Source organism: Narcine bancroftii, chromosome 9 (assembly GCF_036971445.1).
Source record: "Narcine bancroftii isolate sNarBan1 chromosome 9, sNarBan1.hap1, whole genome shotgun sequence".
Taxonomy (NCBI): domain Eukaryota; kingdom Metazoa; phylum Chordata; class Chondrichthyes; order Torpediniformes; family Narcinidae; genus Narcine; species Narcine bancroftii.
The window spans coordinates 66,685,111-66,704,190 of NC_091477.1; the positions used below are offsets into that span (position 1 = coordinate 66,685,111).

Here is a 19,080-nt window from a genome sequence, read left to right on the forward strand (position 1 = left end):
GAACTCAATACCCTGATTTATGAAGGCCAACTTATCAAAAGCTTTCTTCACCACCCTGTCTACATGTGACTCCACTTTCAGGGAATTATGTACCAGAATCCCTAAATCCTTTTGTTCTACTGCACTCCTCAATTGTCGACCACTTAACGTGCAGGACCTCTGCTGATTAGTCCTACTAATATGCAGCACCTCACACATCAGTATTAATCTCAATCTGCCATCTTTAAGCTAACTCTTCTAACTGGCCACAACACCACCAATCTTAATATTATCTGTATACTTATTAATCCAATGCACCATTCTATCATCCAGATCATTAATATATATGAAAAACAGCAGTGGACCCAGTACCAATCCCTGAGGCACTCCGCTTGTCACTGGCCTCCAATTCAACAACATTTTCCACCACTACTCTCTGGCATCTCCCATCCAACCATTGTTGAATCCACTTCATTACTTCATCATTAATACTTTATGACTGAACCTTCCTAACTAACCTCTCATGCGGAACTTTGTCATAGACGACATCCACAGCCTTCCATTTGTCAACCTTCTTAGCAACCTCCTCGAAAAATTCTATAAGATTTGTTAAATATGATCTATCATGTACAAAACTGTGTTGACTTCTCCTAATCAGTCCTTGTCTTTCCTAATAAATGTATATACAATCTCCAAGAACACTCTCCATTAATATACACACCTCCAATGTCAGACTTACTGGCCTATAATAACCCCGTTTACTTTTAGAGCCTTTTAAAAAAAAAACAGTGGAACAACATGAGCCACCCTCCAATCCTCCCCCGTGGCTAATGACATTTTAAATATTTCTGTCAGAACTCCTACTATTTCTACACTAATCTCCCTCAAGGACCTAGGGAATATCTTGTCAGGACCAGAGATTTATCCACCTGGATTCTCTTTAAAAAATGGCCAGTACGACCTCCTCATTAATCTGTATATTTTTCATAACTTCACTACCAGTTTTCCTTACCTCACCTGACTCAATATTCCCTTCCTTAGCGAATACAGAAGAAAGAAATCATTTAAAATTTCCCCCATCTATTCTGACTCTTCACATAGCTTCCCCCTCTGATCCTCAAGGGGCCCAATTTTATCCCTCACTTTTACTTTTAAAGTACCTGTAGAAACCCTTTGGATTTATTTTTACCTTGCCTGCCCAAAACAGCCTCACATCTCCTTTTAGCCTTTCTAATTTCTTTAAGTTTTTTTTTGCACCCTTTATATTCCTCGAGCACCTCATCTATTCACTGCTGTCTGTGCATCTTGTACACGTCCCTCTTCTTCTGAACCAAATTCCCAATATCTCTTGAAAACCAAGGCTCCTTATATTTTCTAACCTTTCCTTTAATCCTCACAGGGACAGACCCACTCTGTATTCTCAAAATTCCCCTTTGAATATCCTCCATTTATCTGTTGCATCCTTCCCAGAAAATAAATGATCCCAAACTACACCTTTTAAATCCATTCACATCTCCTCAAAATGTGCCTTGTTCCAATCAATAATCTCAACCTTAGGCCCAGCCTGGTCCTTTTCCATAATTAACCTAAAAATAATAGTATTGTGATCACTAGGCCCAAAGTGTTCCCCAAAACAAACCTCTGTCACCTGACCTGTCTCATTCCCTAATGGGAGATCCAATACAGCCCCCTGTCGGTTCTTCTAGATATATTGATTTGGAAAACTTTACTGAACACATTTGACAAACTCCAACCCATCTAGCCGTTTTACAGTATGGGGGTCCCAGTCAATGTGTGGAAAGTTAAAATCTCCTATAATCACCACATTATGTTTTCTACACCTATATGCCATCTCCTTACAAATTTGCTCCTCTAATTCCCTCTTTCCATTAGGGGGTCTATAATACACTCACATTAGTGTTTTCATGCCTTTCCCATTCCTCACTTCCACCCAAATAGCCTCACTGCAAGCCCTCCAATCTATCCTGTCATAACGCCGCTGTTTGTAATGTTTTCTCTCACAAGCAATGAGACTCTTCCACTTTTTATCCTCCCTGTTCTATCATGCCTAAAACAACAGAATCCTGGAATATTTACTGCCAATCTTCCCCCTCCTGCAACCAAATTTCACTGATGACTACAATATCGTATTTCCATGTGCCGATCCATGCTCTAAACTCATTCACCTTTCTTAAAATGGTCCTTGCATTGAAATATATACACTTCAGAGAATGTCCCCCACATTCACTCCTTTGATCTCCATCTACTTTTATTACCCCCCCTTCATTAATTTTAACATTCTGGTTCCACTATCCTTCTACCCTAATCTCCATACTCTCATTCTGATTCCCACCCCCAATCGCCAAACTAGTTTAAACCCTCCGCAACTTATCTAGAAAACCTGCCAACCAGGATATTGGTACCCCCTCCAGTTCAGATGCAGCTCATCCTTTTAGTAGGGATCACACCTTCCCCAGAAAGTGTTCCCAAAGATCCACAAATCTGAACCCCTACCCCCTGCACCAACTCCTCAGCCACACATTCATCCACCACATCTTCCTATTCTTACCCTCTCTAGCTCATGGCACAGGCAGCAATCCCAAGATTACCATCCTTGAGATCCTACTTTTTAACTTATTCCCTAAATTTTTCCTTCAGGACCTCATCCCCACTTCTCTCTATGTCATTGGTCCCCAAATGGACCACGACATCTATCTGCTTACCCTCCCCCTCCAGAATGCTGTGTACTTGATCAGAGATATCCCTGACCCTGGCACTTGGGAGGTAACATACCACTACCCTCAATCTCATCCAGCAAATCTCTATCCACTTGTCTAACCAACGAGTCCCCAATCACTATTGCTCTCCTCTTCTTTTCTCCCCCTTCGCTTCTGATCCGGGGGGGCCAGCCTCTGCAATGGAGACATGACCACCTCGACTTGTCACTTGTAGGTCCCCATCAACATTATCACCTGTTGTTGATGGGAATGGCCACAGGGGTACTCTGCATAGTCTGCATCTTTCCCTTCCCTCTCCTGGCAGTCACCCAGCTCCCTGCCTCCTGAATTATAGGGGTGACCACCTCCCTGACACTCCTGTCTGCCACTTCCTCTGCCTCCATCAAGATCTGCAGTTCATCCAACTCCTGCTTCAGTTCCCTAACTCAAGTTGTAAGGAGCTGCAGCTAGATGCACCATCTGCAGGTGTAGTCATCAGGGTCAAGTACACTGTCCCAGATATCCCACATGCAGAGCAGACCACTGCCCTAGCTGACTCCATTATCTACATTTAATTAAAGATTTTAAGCTATCTCACCTGGCCTGGCCTTACCTCTCTGATAGTAAGCAAGCTCTTTCTCAGCCTCTGCTCACTGAAGCCTCTTGAGCCAAAGCCTCAATTAACTCAATTATCAAATTAACTGCCCTCCAACCACTTGTTACTCACCAAGCACTCACAGCACCTGTGTCTGAAAATGACTGAGCAGACTAATGACTGAGACACTAATAAATCTCTGGGTTCAGGCCTCAAAATGTCCTTCCAAGTGAAGCAGCACTTTACGTGAATCTGCAGGGGTCATCCACTGCATCTGGTGCTCCCGATGTGGCCTCATCTACATCGGAGAGACTGGATGTAGACTGGGAGATCATTTCATTGAGTGCCATTTCAATTTCACACACCATTCCACACTGACATGTCTATCCATGGCATCCTGCGTTGCCAAACCAAGGCTACCTGCAGACTAGTGGAACAGTACCTCATTTTTCCAGAAATGGTAGAGCTCTCTTTAATTTTAAGCACCAGGTTTGTCTGTGGGAAAAGATGAGTGCACACATTATTTAATCTGTTCAGCAAAACTTAGGTGGGCTTGGAAATCACATTTCAATTTCATAAATCATTGCTGACTTTGGTGGCATGGTTGGCGTCACGGTTAGGTGTATGCTATGACAGCACCAGGTCAAATCTGATGCTGTCTGTGCTCTCCCTGTGGTTTTCCTCTGGGTGCTCTGGTTTCCTCCCATAGTTCAAAAATGTGTGGGGTTTGTAGGTTAATTAGTGCATTTAGGGGCTAGAAAAGTCTGTAACCAGGTTGCAGGCCAAAATAAAATTAAAAATGTCAAATCCTGTTGATATTTGTCAAATGTACATTAATTTAATCATAAATAGCATAAAACCATAGAACAGAAACATGCCCATCGGCCCTTCTAATCTGTGCCAAACTGTTATTCTGCCTAGTACCGCGGACCTGCACCCAGCCCATAGCTCTCCATATCCCTCACATCCAAGTGCCTATCCAAATTTTTTTTAATGTTAAACTGAGCATGCGTTCACCACTTCAACTGTCAATTCATTAAACATCTCCACTACTCAGTGTGAAGAAGTTCCCCCTAATGTTCCCCCCAAACTTTTCCCCTTCACCCTTAAACCATGTCCTCTGGCTTATATCTCACCTACCCCTCAGTGGGAAAAGCCTAGTTGCATTTACTCTGTCTACCCCCCTCATAATTCTGTATACCTCTATCAACTCATTCTTCTATGCCCCGGGAATAAAGTTTGACCCTGTTTAACTTTATGATTTAGTATTTTCCATACTTGGATTTTTTTTTCTCATTCTATTTTTTTAAAGACCAGGGTTTTATTTGCCACCCACCAATCTGAAAGGCTGTGTCAAGAATCAATAGAATTCTGGAAAATGTGAACCAATGCATCCACTGTTTCCGTTGCTGCCATATTTATGACCCTGGAATGCATTTCTGGGATCGTAGACTCACAGTAACATAAAGAACCTAATCCTTGCCAACCCACAACCACCTGCTTGCACACTAATCTGACATAAATCTCATTGTTTATTCTTTCCACATTCTGAAAAGAACCTCCCCCTTCTCCACACACCCCCCTCTCCCCCGATCCAACTGCACACTTGGGGGCAATTTGCGATGATCAGTTAACATGCCGACCTGCCTCTGGGACATGGCAATAAACTGCAGCTCTCAGGGTAAACCCATGCTGTCACATGCAAACTCCACACAGAGGAGTTTCTTGCACTCTTGAGGCAGTGGCACTGCTCGCTTTGCTGTGTCCTCTGACCTTTGACGCTGTTGATTTCTCCAGCACAATTTTCTTATCAATATCATTGGCTTTAGTTCCTTATCTGTGTTTTTTTCTTGGTTCCTTACATTTTCTCACTTAAGAATGATCAAACCTGAAAATATTAAGGTAGGGAGGACAAGAGTTTTAATGAAAATTAAGGTGATTGCTGATATACCTACTCTGTATTAGAAACATAGAACACTACATTCGGCCATTCTAGTCCATGCCGGATTATTATTCTCTCTTGACCCACTGACATGCACCTGGTCCATAAATGTTAAAATTGAGCCCACTTTCACCACCTCAGCTGGCAGCTCATTTCATACACCCACCACTCTCTGTAAACTTTTCCCCTTTCACTCATAACCCATCTCCTTGGTTTGTATCTCACCTATTCTCAGTGAAGCCTATCTACATTTACTCTGTCTAACCCCTTATAATTTTAAATACCTCTATGAAACCTCCCCTCATTCTTCTACACAACAGGGTATAAAGTGCCAACCTGTTTAACCTTTCCCTATACTCAGTTCCTGCAGTCTGGGCAACAGCCTAGTAAATATTCTCTGCACTCTTTTTTATCATCTTGATATCTTTCCCGTACTTAGGTGACCAAAACTGCACACAATGCTCCAAATTTGCCCTCAGCAATGTCTTATACAATTTTACCATAACATCCCAGCTCCTATACTCAATACTTTGATTTATGAAGGCCAATAAACCCTATCCACCTGTGATGCCACTTTCAGGGAATGATGTATCTGTTTTCCCAAATCCCTCTGTTCTACTGCACTCCTCAGTGCCCAACCATTCAGCATGCATGTCTTTTTCTTGGATTGTCCTTCCAAAATACAACACCTCACACTTGCCTGCTTTAAATTCCGTCTGCCATTTCTCAGCCAATTTTTCCATCTGGTCCAGATCCTTCTGCAAGAGTAGAAAACCTTCCTCACTGTCCACAGCGCCTCCAATCTTAGTGTCATCTGCAAACTTGTTGATCCAATTTACTACATTATCGCCAGATCATGGATATACACAACAAACAACAATGGTCCCAGCTCTGATCCTTGAGGCACACCACTAATCACAGGTCTCCAGTCTGAGAAGCAATCGTCTCTGGGTTCTCCCATCCATCTATTATCGAATCCAGTTCACTACTTCATCACGAGCATCTGAACCTTCCTAACTAACCTCCTATGTCCTCTTTCCTCTTTGGCTTGGCTTCGCGGACGAAGATTTATGGAGGGGGTAAAAAGTCCAGACCTTGTCAAAGGCCTTAGGATGTAGAAAATATCCACAGCCTTTGCTTCAACAACTTTCCTGGCAACCTCCTCTGAAAGCTCTATAAGATTGGTTAAACATGACCTCTCATGCACAAAGCCATGTTATCTATCCCTGATCAATTCCTGGCTATCCAAATAAATGTCTATCCAATCTCGTCGACAACCTTCCAATAATTTACCTACTCCTAATGTCAGGCTAACAGGTCTATAATTTCCAGGGTTACTCCTGGAGCCTTTTTTTTAAACAATGGAACAACATGAGCTACCCTCTCGTCCTCTGGCAGCACACCTGCATTGTCCCTTGGTCAACTGTCTGCTTGCCAATCTATCTTGTCTCATTGCTAGGTATAGTTTGAATGTAAAATTCTCAGTCTCATCATATTTTTGAATGTTAATTTATCTGAAAAAGCCTTCAGGCTTGCGACTTTCCACATTAATCTGCACTCCTACAACTTATTTAAATCATGTAGACATACAGCTCGGTAACAGGTCATTTTGGCGCACGAGTCTGTGCCTCCCAATTACACCCAATTAGCGTACATCCCTGGTTCGTTTTGAATGGTGGGAAGAAAATGGAGCCCCCATGGAAAAACCACACTGACATGGGGAGAACGTACCAGCTCCATACAGACAGCACGGGATTCGAACCCTGGTCCTAATCGCTGGTGCAGTGAAGGCGCTGTGATAACCAATACACCAACCATCCCACCTCTAAATATTCTCAAAAGCTCCGGCATTGGAAGCTGTGCCTTTCCTGTTACAGTTTTTGGGTCTGGAATTCCCTCCTTAACCGCTCCTATTGAAAGGCTCCTTAAACCCTATTTCTTCAATCAAATTTTGTTATCTGCTCCTTGATTTTGTAGCTTTGTAAACGTTACTTAAAAATTATTTGACTTTTGTTAAAGTTGCTATGTAAATGCAATTAAATTTGGCATGTCACCTGCAGTCTGTCAACTTCTGTAGATGCATCAATGAAAGTATCCTGTCAGAATGCATCTCTATGTGTTGTGAGAACTGCTCTGCCCAAGATCACAAGAAATTCCAGAGTGTTACGAACATAACTCAGGCCATCACACAAACCCTACTCCTACCACCCTGGCCACACCCTCTTAGCCGCCCTCCCTTCAGGAAGAAGCTGCACAACTACAGGAATGCGCAGCACCAGATGCAAGGACAGCATAGCCCCCTCGCTACTTCCAGACTCCTGAATGGACCAAGATGTTGTGAAATTATCCTGCCATTGCTCCGCGAACGCTGATCTGCCTCTGTAACTCTGGGCTTTGTATTATGTATGGGATATCAAGTTGGCCTGCTCGCAAAGAAACAGCTTTCATTGCTGCATCTTGGCACACGCGAAAGTAAATTTGAATCTCTGCCGTTCTTATTTGTTGAGACAGAAGCAACAGCCTAACTCAGGTCAACGCCATGCTGAGGGAACAACTGGAAAAAGCCAATGCAGCCAATCAAAGGCTCAGCGAGAATATCCAAATGATCACTGTTGATTTCGGCAAGGCTAGGAATGAACTGGAGCAGAGAGAAATGAGGCAGCTATGGGAGCAGAAGGTACTTGGATGTTAATAGCATTAGTGACTGTCTTTGTGTTTTCTCACTTAGTGCAAGGTGCAAGACAGAAATAGGGCATGGCCAATCACTCTGGAGTCAGATGCTCCAGTGAGCAATTTTCACCCATGCAATTTTTTTTGTCATGATTGTTTCCATTTTGGTGCCAGTGTAAGAGATTTAGGATTATTGGATGTGCCAACAAATTTTTTGATCCTCTTGAAACAAAATGTGAATGACAGTTCAGTTAGTGCACTTGTTTGAAAGGGAAGGCGGGACAGGGAAACAAATTAGTTTCAAAAGAATATGCGAACAAAGGCATTTGGTGAATAGGGAGCACAGGGACCAGGGCAGTATGTCAATGGGGACCACAGAAACCTGGGTAGTGGTTAAATGGGGAGCACAGGGACCAATTTAGTGGGTGATTGGGTAGCACAGGAACCGGGGCAGTGGGTGAATGGGGAACACAGGGATCAGGTTAGTGGGTGAATGGGGAGCACAGGGACGAATTTAGTGGAAGATTGGGTAGCACAAGAACGGGGGCAGTGGGTGAATGGGAAGCACGGAACTGGGGTAGTAGGTGAATGAGGACCACACGAACTGGGGCAGAAGGAGAATGGGGAGCATTAGGACTGGAGCAGTGGGTCAATGGAGACCACAGGGGCAAGGGCAGTGGGTGAATGGGGAGCACATGGACCAGGGCAGTGGGTGAATGGAAAGCACAGGGACAAGGTTAGTGGGTGAATGGGGAGCATGTGACCAGGGCAGAGTGTGAATGGGGAGCACAGGGACCAGGGCAGAAGGTGATGAGGATCACAAAAACAGGGGTAGTGGGGGAAGAGGGACCACGTAGACCAGGGAAGTGGATCAGTGGGGACCACAGGGACTGAGGCCGTGGGTGAATGGGGAGCACAGGGACTGAGGTAGTGGGTGAATGCGGAGCACAGGAAGTGGGATAGTGGGTGAATGGGGAGCAGAGGGACTGGGTAGTGGATGAATGGGGAGCACAGGGACCTGGTTAGTGGGTGAATGGGGAGCACCGAAACCAGGGCAGTGGGTGAATGGGGAGCAGAGGGTCCAGGGCAGTGGGTGAATGGGGTGCACAGAAACCTATTCAGTGGGTGCATGGGAAGCACGGAACTGGGGTATTAGGTAAATGATGGAGCACATGAACAGGGTCAGAAGGAGAAAGGGGTGCAAAGGGACTGGAGCAGTGGGTGAATAGGGAGCAGAGGGACCAAGGCAATGGATAAATGTGGAACACATGGACTGGGGCAGTGGTTGAATGATGAGTACAGAGACCAGAAAATAAGGTGTATAGGGAGCAGAGGGACCGGGATAGTGGCCGAATGGGGAGCACAGAAACTGGGGCAGTTGGTTAATGGGGAGCACAGGGACCAGGGTACTTGGTGAATGTGGAGCACAGAAACAGAGGTAGTGGGTGAAGTGGGAGGACAGGGAGCAGTGGAGAAGGTGAATGCGGAGCACAGGGACCAGGGCAGTGTGTCAATGGGGAACCACATGAACTGGGGTAGTGGGTCAAAGGGAAGCACAAGAACCAGGGCAGTGGGTGAATGGGAAGCACATAACTGGGGTAGTAGGTGAATGAGGACCACATAAGGAGAATGGGAGCACTGGGACTGGAGCAGTGGGTCAATGGGGACAACAGGGGCCAGGGCAGTGGGTGAATGGGGAGTACAAGGGCCAGGTTTGTGGGTGAATGGGTAGCACTAAAACCAGGGCAGTTGGTCAATGGGGAGCACAGGGACCAGGGCAGAAGGTGAATGGGGATCACAGGAACTGGGGTAGTGAGCACAGAGACTGGGGTAGTGGGTGAAGAGGGAGCACATGGACCAGGGCAGTGGTCAGTGGGAACCACAGGGACTGGGGCCATGTGTGAATGGGGAGCACAGGGATTGGGGTAATGGGTGAATGAGGAGCACACAAACCAGGGCAGAAGGTGAATGAGGAGCTCAGGGACTGGGGTAGTGGGTGAATGTGGCGTAAAGGGACCAGGGTGCAAGGTGAATGGTGAGAATGAAACTGGGGTAGTTGGTGAATGAGGAGCACAGGGGCCAGGGCATTGGGTGATTGGGGAGCACAGGAACAGAGTAAGTGGGTGAATGGGAAGCATGGAACTGGGGTAGTAGGTGAATGAGGAGCACATGAACGGGGTCAGAAGGAGAATGGGGAGCAAAGGGACGGGAGCAGTGGGTGATTGGGGAGCATGGTCCCAGGGCAGTGTGTCAATGGGGATCACATAAACTGGGGTAGTCGGGGAAAGAGGAGCACATGGACAGAGTCAGTGGATCAATGGCGACCACATGAACCTGGGTAGTGGGTTAATGGGGAGCACAGGGACAAGGGTAGTGGATGAATGGGGAGCACAGGGACCTGGTTAGTGGGTGAATGGGGAGCACTGAAACCAGGGCAGTGGGTGAATGGGGAGCACAGGGACCAGGGCAGTGGGTGATTGAGGAGCACAGGAACCTAGTTAGTGGGTGCATGGGAAGCACGGAACTGTGGTATTAGGTGAATGATGGAGCACATGAACAGGGTCAGAAGGAGAAAGGGGTGCAAATGGACTGGAGCAGTGGGTGAATGGGGAGCAGAAGGACCAGGGCAGTGGATAAATGGGGAACACATGGACTGGGGCAGTAGTTGAATGATGAGTACAGAGACCAGAAAATAAGGTGTATGGGGAGCAGAGGGACCGGGATAGTGGCCGAATGGAAACCGGGGCAGTTGGTTAATGGGGAGCACAGGGACCAGGGCAGTTGGTGAATGGGGAACACAGGGATCAGGGCAATGGGTGAATGGGGAACACAGGGATCAGGGCAGTGGGTGAATGGGGAGCACAGGTAATGGTGAAGTGCGTGAATGGGGAGCACAGAGACCAGGTCAGTGGGTGAATGGGGAACATATGGACTGGTGCAATGGTTGAATTGGGAACATAGGGACTTGGGTAATGTGTGAATGGGGAGCACTGGGACTAGAGCAGAAGGTGAATGTGGAGCACAGAAACAGAGGTAGTGGGTGAAGTGGGAGGACAGGGACCAGTGGAGAAGGTGAATGCGGAGCACAGGGACCAGGGCAGTGGGTCAATGGGGAACCACATGAATTGGGGTAGTGGGTCAAGTGCAGTGGGTCAATGGCGAACCACATGAATTGGGGTAGTGGGTCAAAGGGCAGCACATGAAACAGGACAGTGGGTGAATGGGCAGCACAGGGACCAGGGCAGTGGGTGATTGTGTAGCACAGGAACCGGGGCAGTGGGTGAATGAGAAGCACAGAACTGGGGTAGTCGGTGAATGAGGACCACACGAACCGGGCACAAGGAGAATGGGGAGCACTGGGACTGGAGCAGGTGGTCAATGGGGACAACAGGAGCCAGGGCAGTGGGTGAGTGGGGAGCACAGGGATCAGGGCAGTGGGTGAATAGGAAGCACAGGGACTTGGGTACTGGGTGAATGGGGAGTACAATGAGAAGGTTAGTGGGTGAATGGGGAGCACTGAAACTGTGCAGTTGGTCAATGGGGAGCACAGGGACCAGTGCAGTTGGTGAATTGGGAACACAGGGATCAGGGCAGAGGGTAAATGGGGAGCACAGGAACCATGGCAGTTGGTGAATGGGGAACACAGGGATCAGATTAGTGGGTGAATGGGGAGCACAGGGAACAATTTAGTGGGTGATTGGGTAGCACAGGAACCGGGGCAGTGGGTGAATGGGAAGCACGGAACTGGGGTTGTAGATGTATAAGGACCACACGAACCGGGGTAGAAGGAGAATGGAGAGCACTGGGACTGTAGCAGTGGGTCAATGGGGAGCACAGGGGTCAGGGCAGTGGGTGAATGGGAAGCACAGGGACAAGGTTACTGGGTGAATGGGGAGCACAGAAACCAGGGCAGTGTGTGAATGCGGTGCATGTGACCAGGGCAGAGTGTGAATGGGGAGCACTGGGACCGGGTGAGTGGATGAATGCGGATCACAGCGACCAGGTTAGTGGGTGAATGTGGAGAACGAGTACCAGGGCAGTGGGTGAATGGGGAGCACAGGTAATGGGGAAGTGAATGGGGAACATATGGACTGGTGCAATGGGTGAATTGGGAACATAGGGACTTGGGTAATGGGTGAATGGGGAGCACTGGGACCAGAGCAGAAAGTGTATGTGGAGCACAGAAACAGAGGTACTGGGTGAAGTGGGAGGACAGGGACCAGTGGAGAAGGTGAATGCTGAGCACAGGGACCAGGGCAGTGGGTGAATGGCAGCACAGGGACCAGGTCAGTGCGTGATTGGGTAGCACAGGAACCGGGGCAGTGGGTGAATGTGAAGCACAGAACTGGGGTAGTAGGTGAATGCGGACCACACGAACTGGGGCAGAAGGAGAATGGGGAGGACTGGGACCAGGGCAGTGGGTGAATAGGAAGCACAGGGACAAGATTAGTGGGTGAATGGGGAGCACAGGTAATAGGGAAGTGGTTGAATGGGGAGCACAGGGACCAGATCAGTGGGTGAATGGGGAACATCTGGACTGGGGCAATGGGTGAATTGGGAACATAGGGACTTGGGTAATGGGTGAATGGGGAGCACTGGGACCAGAGCAGAAAGTGTATGTGGAGCACAGAAACAGAGGTACTGGGTGAAGTGGGAGGACAGGGACCAGTGGAGAAGGTGAATGCTTAGCACAGGGACCAGGGCAGTGGGTGAATGGCAGCACAGGGACCAGGGCAGTGCGTGATTGGGTAGCACAGGAACCGGGGCAGTGGGTGAATGTGAAGCACAGAAATGGGGTAGTAGGTGAATGCGGACCACACGAACTGGGGCAGAAGGAGAATGGGGAGGACTGGGACCAGGGCAGTGGGTGAATGGGAAGCACAGGGACAAGATTAGTGGGTGAATGGGGAGCACAGGGACCGGGTTAGTGGATGATAGCAGAGCACAGCAACCAGGTTAGTGGGAGAATGTGTAGAACGAGTACCAGGGCAGTGGGTGAATGGGGAGCACAGGTAATAGGGAAGTGGTTGAATGGGGAGCACAGGGACCAGATCAGTGGGTGAAAGGGGAACATCTGGACTGGGGCAATGGGTGAATTGGGAACATAGGGACTTGGGTAATGGGTTAATGGGGAGCACTGGGACCAGAGCAGAAGGTGAATGTGAAGCACAGTAACAGAGGTAATGGGTGAAGTGGTGGACAGGGACCAGTGGAGAAGGTGAATGGGGAGCACAGGGACCAGGGCAATGGGTCATTGGGGAACCACATGAATTGGGACAGTGGGTGAATGGGGATCACAGGGACCAGGGCAGAAGCTGGTGGAGATCACAGGAACAGGGGTAGTGGGGGAAGAGGGAGCACGTAGACCAGGGAAGTGGATCAGTGGGGACCACAGGGACCGAGGCCGTGGGTGAATGGGGAGCACAGGTACTGGGGTAGTGGGTAAAGGTGGAGCACAGGGACTAGGGCATAGTGTGAATAGGGATCACAGGGACTGTGATAGTGGGTGAATGGAGAGCACAGTGACCAGGGTCAGAAGGAGAATGGGGAGCAAAGGGACTGGGGCAGTGGGTGATTGGGGAGCATGGGACCAGGGCAGTGTGTCAATGGGGATCACATAAACTAGGGTAGTCGGTGAGAGGGGAGCACATGGACTGGGTCAGTGGATCAATGGTGACCTCAGGAACCTGGGTAGTGGGTTAATGGGGAGCACAGGGACAAGGGTAGTGGGTGAATGGGGAGCAGAGGAACCAGGGCAGTGGATGAATGGGGAACACATGGACTGGGGCAGTGGTTGAATGGGGAGCAGAGGGACCAGGGCAATGGGTGAATGGGGAACACAGGAACCAGGGTTGTGGGTGAAAGGGGAGCACAGGAAACTTGGCATTGGGTGAATGGGAAGCACAGGGACCAGGGCAATGGGTCAATGGGGAACCACATGAATTGGGATAGTGGGTGAAAGGGAGCACAGGAAACGGGGCATTGGGTGAATGGGGAGCACAGGGACCAGGGCAATGGGTCAATGGGGAACCACATGAATTGGGATAGTGGGTGAAAGGGGAGCACAGGAAACGGGGCATTGGGTGAATGGGGAGTACAGGGACCAGGGCATTGGGTGAATGGGAAGCACAGGGTCTGGGTCAGTGGGACAATGGGGAACACAGGGACCAGCGCATTGGTTGAATGGGGAGCACAGGGACCAGGGCATTGGGTGATTGGGGAGCACAGGAACTGCGGCAGTGAGTCAATGTGGAACCACAGGAATTGGAGTAGTGTGTGAATAGGGAGCTCAGGAACATTGGCAGTGGGGGAATGCGGAGAACAGGGACCAGAGCAGAAGGTTAATGCAGATCGCAGGAAATGGGGTAGTATGTGAATGGGGAGCATCTAAACTGGGTTAGTGGGTGAAGAGGGAGCACAGGTACCAGGGCAGTGGGTCAATGGGGACACAGGGACGGGGGAAGTGGGTGAATGGGAAGCACAGGGACCAGGGCATTGGGTCAATGATGAACCACAGAGACTAGGGTAGTGGGTGAATGGGGAGCACAGGAACCGGGGCAGTGGGTGAATGGGGACAACAGGGACTAGGGTAGTTGGTGAATGGGGAGCACAGGAACTGGAGTAGTGTGTGAATGGGGACAACAGGGACCAGGGCAGAGGGTCAATGGGGAACCACAGGAACTGGAGTAGTGTGTGAATGGGGGAGCACAGGGACCAGGGTAGTGGGTGAATGGAAATCACAGGGACTGGGGTAGTGGGTGAATGGGGATTACAAGGACCAGTTTAGTGGGTGAATGGGGAGCACTGAAACCGGGGCAGTTGGTCAATGGGGACCACATGGGCCAGGGCAGTGGGTGAATGGGGAGCACAGGATCCAGGGCAGTTGGTGAATGGGGAGCATAGGAACCGGGGCAGTGGGTGAATGGGAAACACAGAACTGGGGTAGTAGGTGAATGAGGACCACACGAACCGGGGCAGATGAAGAATGGGGAGCACTGGGACTGGAGCAGTGGGTCAATTGGGACCACAGGGACAAGGGCAGTGGGTGAATGGGAAGCACAGGGACAAGGTTTGTGGGTGAATGTGGAGCACAGCGACCAGATTGGTGGGAGAATGTGGAGCACAGCGACCAGGTTAGTGGGTGAATGTGGAGAACGAGTACCAGGGCAGTGCGTGAATGGGGAGCACAGGGACCAGGTCAGTGGGTGAATGGGGAACATATGGACTGGTGCAATGGGTGAATTGGGAACATAGGGACTTGGGTAATGTGTGAATGGGGAGCACTGGGACCAGAGCAAGAGGTGAATGTGGAGCACAGTAACAGAGGTAATAGGTGAAGTGGGTGGACAGGGACCAGTGGAGAAGGTGAATGGGGAGCACAGGGACCGGGTGAGTGGATGAATGCGGAGCACAGCGACCAGGTTAGTGGGTGAATGTGGAGAACGAGTACCAGGGTAGTGGGTGAATGGGGAGCACAGGTAATGGGGAAGTGGGTGAATGGTGAGCACACGGATCAGGTCAGTGGGTGAATGGGGAACATATGGACTGGTGCAATGGGTGAATTGGGAACATAGGGACTTGGGTAATGTGTGAATGGGGAGCACTGGGACCAGAGCAGAAGGTGAATGTGGAGCACAGAAACAGAGGTAGTGGGTGAAGTGGGAGGACAGGGACCAGTGAAGAAGGTGAATGCGGAGCACAGGGACCAGTGCAGTGGGTCAATGGCAAACCACATGAATTGGGGTAGTGGGTCAAAGGGCAGCACATGAAACAGGACAGTGGGTGAATGGGCAGCACAGGGACCAGGGCAGTGGGTGATAGTGTAGCACAGGAACCGGGGCAGTGGGTGAATGAGAAGCACAGAACTGGGGTAGTCGGTGAATGAGGACCACATGAACCGGGCATAAGGAGAATGGGGAGCACTGGGACCAGAGCAGAAAGTGTATGTGGAGCACAGAAACAGAGGTACTGGGAGAAGTGGGAGGACAGGGACCAGTGGAGAAGGTGAATGCAGAGCACAGGGACCAGGGCAGTGGGTTAATGGGGAACCACAGGAATTGGGGTAGTGGGTCAAAGGGGAGCCCAGGAAACAGGAGAGTGGGTGAATGGCAGCACAGGGACCAGGGCAGTGCGTGATTGGGTAGCACAGGAACCGGGGCAGTGGGTGAATGTGAAGCACAGAACTGGGGTAGTAGGTGAATGCGGACCACTCGAACTGGGGCAGAAGAAGAATGGGGAGGACTGGGACCAGGGCAGTGGGTGAATGGGGAGCACAGGGACCGGGTTAGTGGATGATAGCAGAGCACAGCAACCAGGTTAGTGGGAGAATGTGTAGAACGAGTACCAGGGCAGTGGGTGAATGGGGAGCACAGGTAATAGGGAAGTGGTTGAATGGGGAGCACAGGGACCAGATCAGTGGGTGAATGGGGAACATCTGGACTGGGGCAATGGGTGAATTGGGAACATAGGGACTTGGGTAATGGGTTAATGGGGAGCACTGGGACCAGAGCAAGAGGTGAATGTGGAGCACAGTAACAGAGGTAATAGGTGAAGTGGGTGGACAGGGACCAGTGGAGAAGGTGAATGGGGAGCACAGGGACCAGGGCAATGGGTCATTGGGGAACCACATGAATTGGGACAGTGGGTGAAAGGGGAGCACAGGAAACAAGGCAGTGGGTGAATGGGGATCACAGGGACCAGGGCAGAAACTGGTGGAGATCACAGGAACAGGGGTAGTGGGGGAAGAGGGAGCACGTAGACCAGGGAAGTGGATCAGTGGGGACCACAGGGACCGAGGCCGTGGGTGAATGGGCAGCACAGGTACTGGGGTAGTGGGTAAAGTTGGAGCACAGGGACTAGGGCAAAGTGTGAATGGGGAGCACAGGGACTGGAATAGTGGGTGAATGGGCAGCACAGGTACTGGGGTAGTGGGTAAAGTTGGAGCACAGGGACTAGGGCAAAGTGTGAATGGGGAGCAAAGGGACTGGGGCAGTGGGTGATTGGGTAGCATGGGACCAGGGCAGTGTGTCAATGGGGATCACTTAAACTAGGGTAGTCGGTGAGAGGGGAGCACATGGACTGGGTCAGTGGATCAATGGTGACCTCAGGAACCTGGGTAGTGGGTTAATGGGGAGCACAGGGACAAGGGTAGTGGGTGAATGGGGAGCAGAGGAACCAGGGCAGTGGATGAATGGGGAACACATGGACTGGGGCAGTGGTTGAATGGGGAGTACAGAGACCGGGGTAGTGGATGAATGGGGAGCACTGGACCCCAGGCAGTGGATGAATGGGGAGCAGAGGGACCAGGGCAATGGGTGAATGGGGAACACAGGAACCAGGGTAGTGGGTGAAAGGGGAGCACAGGAAACGGGGCATTGGGTGAATGGGGAGCACAGGGACCAGGGCAATGGGTCAATGGGGAACCACATGAATTGGGACAGTGGGTGAAAGGGGAGCACAGGAAACGGGGCATTGGGTGAATGGGAAGCACAGGGTCTGGGTCAGTGGGACAATGGGGAGCACAGGGACCAGCGCATTGGGTGAATGGGGAGCACAGGAACCGGGGCAGTGGGTGAATGGGGACAACAGGGACCAGGGCAGAGGGTCAATAGGGAACCACAGGAACTGGAGTAGTGTGTGAATGGGGGAGCACAGGGACCAGGGTAGTGGGTGAATGGAAATCACTGGGACTGGGGTAGTGGATGAATGGGGATTACAAGGACCAGTTTAGTGGGTGAATGGGGAGCACTGAAACCGGGGCAGTTGGTCCATGGGGAGCACAGGGACCAGGGCAGTGGGTGAATGGGGAGCATAGGATCCAGGGCAGTTGGTGAATGTGGAGCACAGGAACCGGGGCAGTGGGCGAATGGGAAGCACAGAACTGGGATAGTAGGTGAATGAGGACCACACAAACCGGGGCAGATGAAGAATGGGGAGCACTGGGACTGGAGCAGTGTGTCAATTGGGACCACAGGGACCAGGGCATTGGGTGAATGTAAAGCACAGGGACAAGGTTTGTGGGTGAATGGGGAGCACAGCGACCAGGTTAGTGGGTGAATGTGGAGAACGAGTACCAGGGCAGTGCAAGAAATGGGGAGCACAGGGATAAGGTCAGTGGGTGAATGGGGAACATATGGACTGGTGCAATGGGTGAATTGGGAACATTGGGACTTGGGTAATGTGTGAATGGGGAGCACTGGGACCACAGCAGAAGGTGAATGTGGAACACAGGGACCAGTGCAGTGGGTCAATGGCGAACCACATGAATTGGGGTAGTGGGTCAAAGGGCAGCACATGAAACAGGACAGTGGGTGAATGGGCAGCACAGGGACCAGGGCAGTGGGTGATTGTGTAGCACAGGAACCGGCGCAGTGGGTGAATGAGAAGCACAGAACTGGGGTAGTCGGTGAATGAGTACCACACGAACCGAGCATAAGGAGAATGGGGAGCACTGGGACCAGAGCAGAAAGTGTATGTGGAACACAGAAACAGAGGTACTGGGTGAAGTGGGAGGACAGGGACCAGTGGAGAAGGTGAATGCGGAGCACAGGGACCAGGGCAGTGTGTCAATGGGGAACCACAGGAATTGGGGTAGTGGACCAAAGGGGAGCCCAGGAAACAGGAGAGTGGGTGAATGGCAGCACAGGGACCAGGTCAGTGCGTGATTGGGTAGCACAGGAACCGGGGCAGTGGGTGAATGTGAAGCACAGAACTGGGGTAGTAGGTGAATGCGGACCACACGAACTGGGGCAGAAGAAGAATGGGGAGGACTGGGACCAGGGCAGTGGGTGAATGGGAAGCACAGGGACAAGATTAGTGGGTGAATGGGGAGCACAGGGACCGGGTTAGTGGATGATAGCAGAGCACTGCAACCAGGTTAATGGGAGAATGTGTAGAACGAGTACCAGGGCAGTGGGTGAATGGGGAGCACAGGTAATAGGGAAGTGGTTGAATGGGGAGCACAGGGACCAGATCAGTGGGTGAATGGGGAACATCTGGACTGGGGCAATGGGTGAATTGGGAACATAGGGACTTGGGTAATGGGTTAATGGGGAGCACTGGGACCAGAGCAGAAGGTGAATGTGGAGCACAGTAACAGAGGTAATGGGTGAAATGGTGGACAGGGACCAGTGGAGAAGGTGAATGGGGAGCACAGGGACCAGGGCAATGGGTCATTG

The 19,080-nt window shown here is 50.4% G+C and overlaps 1 protein-coding gene across 1 annotated transcript in view; it reads left to right on the forward strand.

Moving 5' to 3' along the window:
• LOC138742224 (rootletin-like) overlaps positions 1 to 19,080 on the forward strand; it is a 375,547-nt gene that overhangs the window by 176,350 nt on the left and 180,117 nt on the right. The window contains exon 7 of the mRNA XM_069896335.1: positions 7,745 to 7,910. Within this exon, the coding sequence (XP_069752436.1) occupies positions 7,745 to 7,910 (166 nt within the window). The remainder of the gene's footprint in view (positions 1 to 7,744; positions 7,911 to 19,080) is intronic.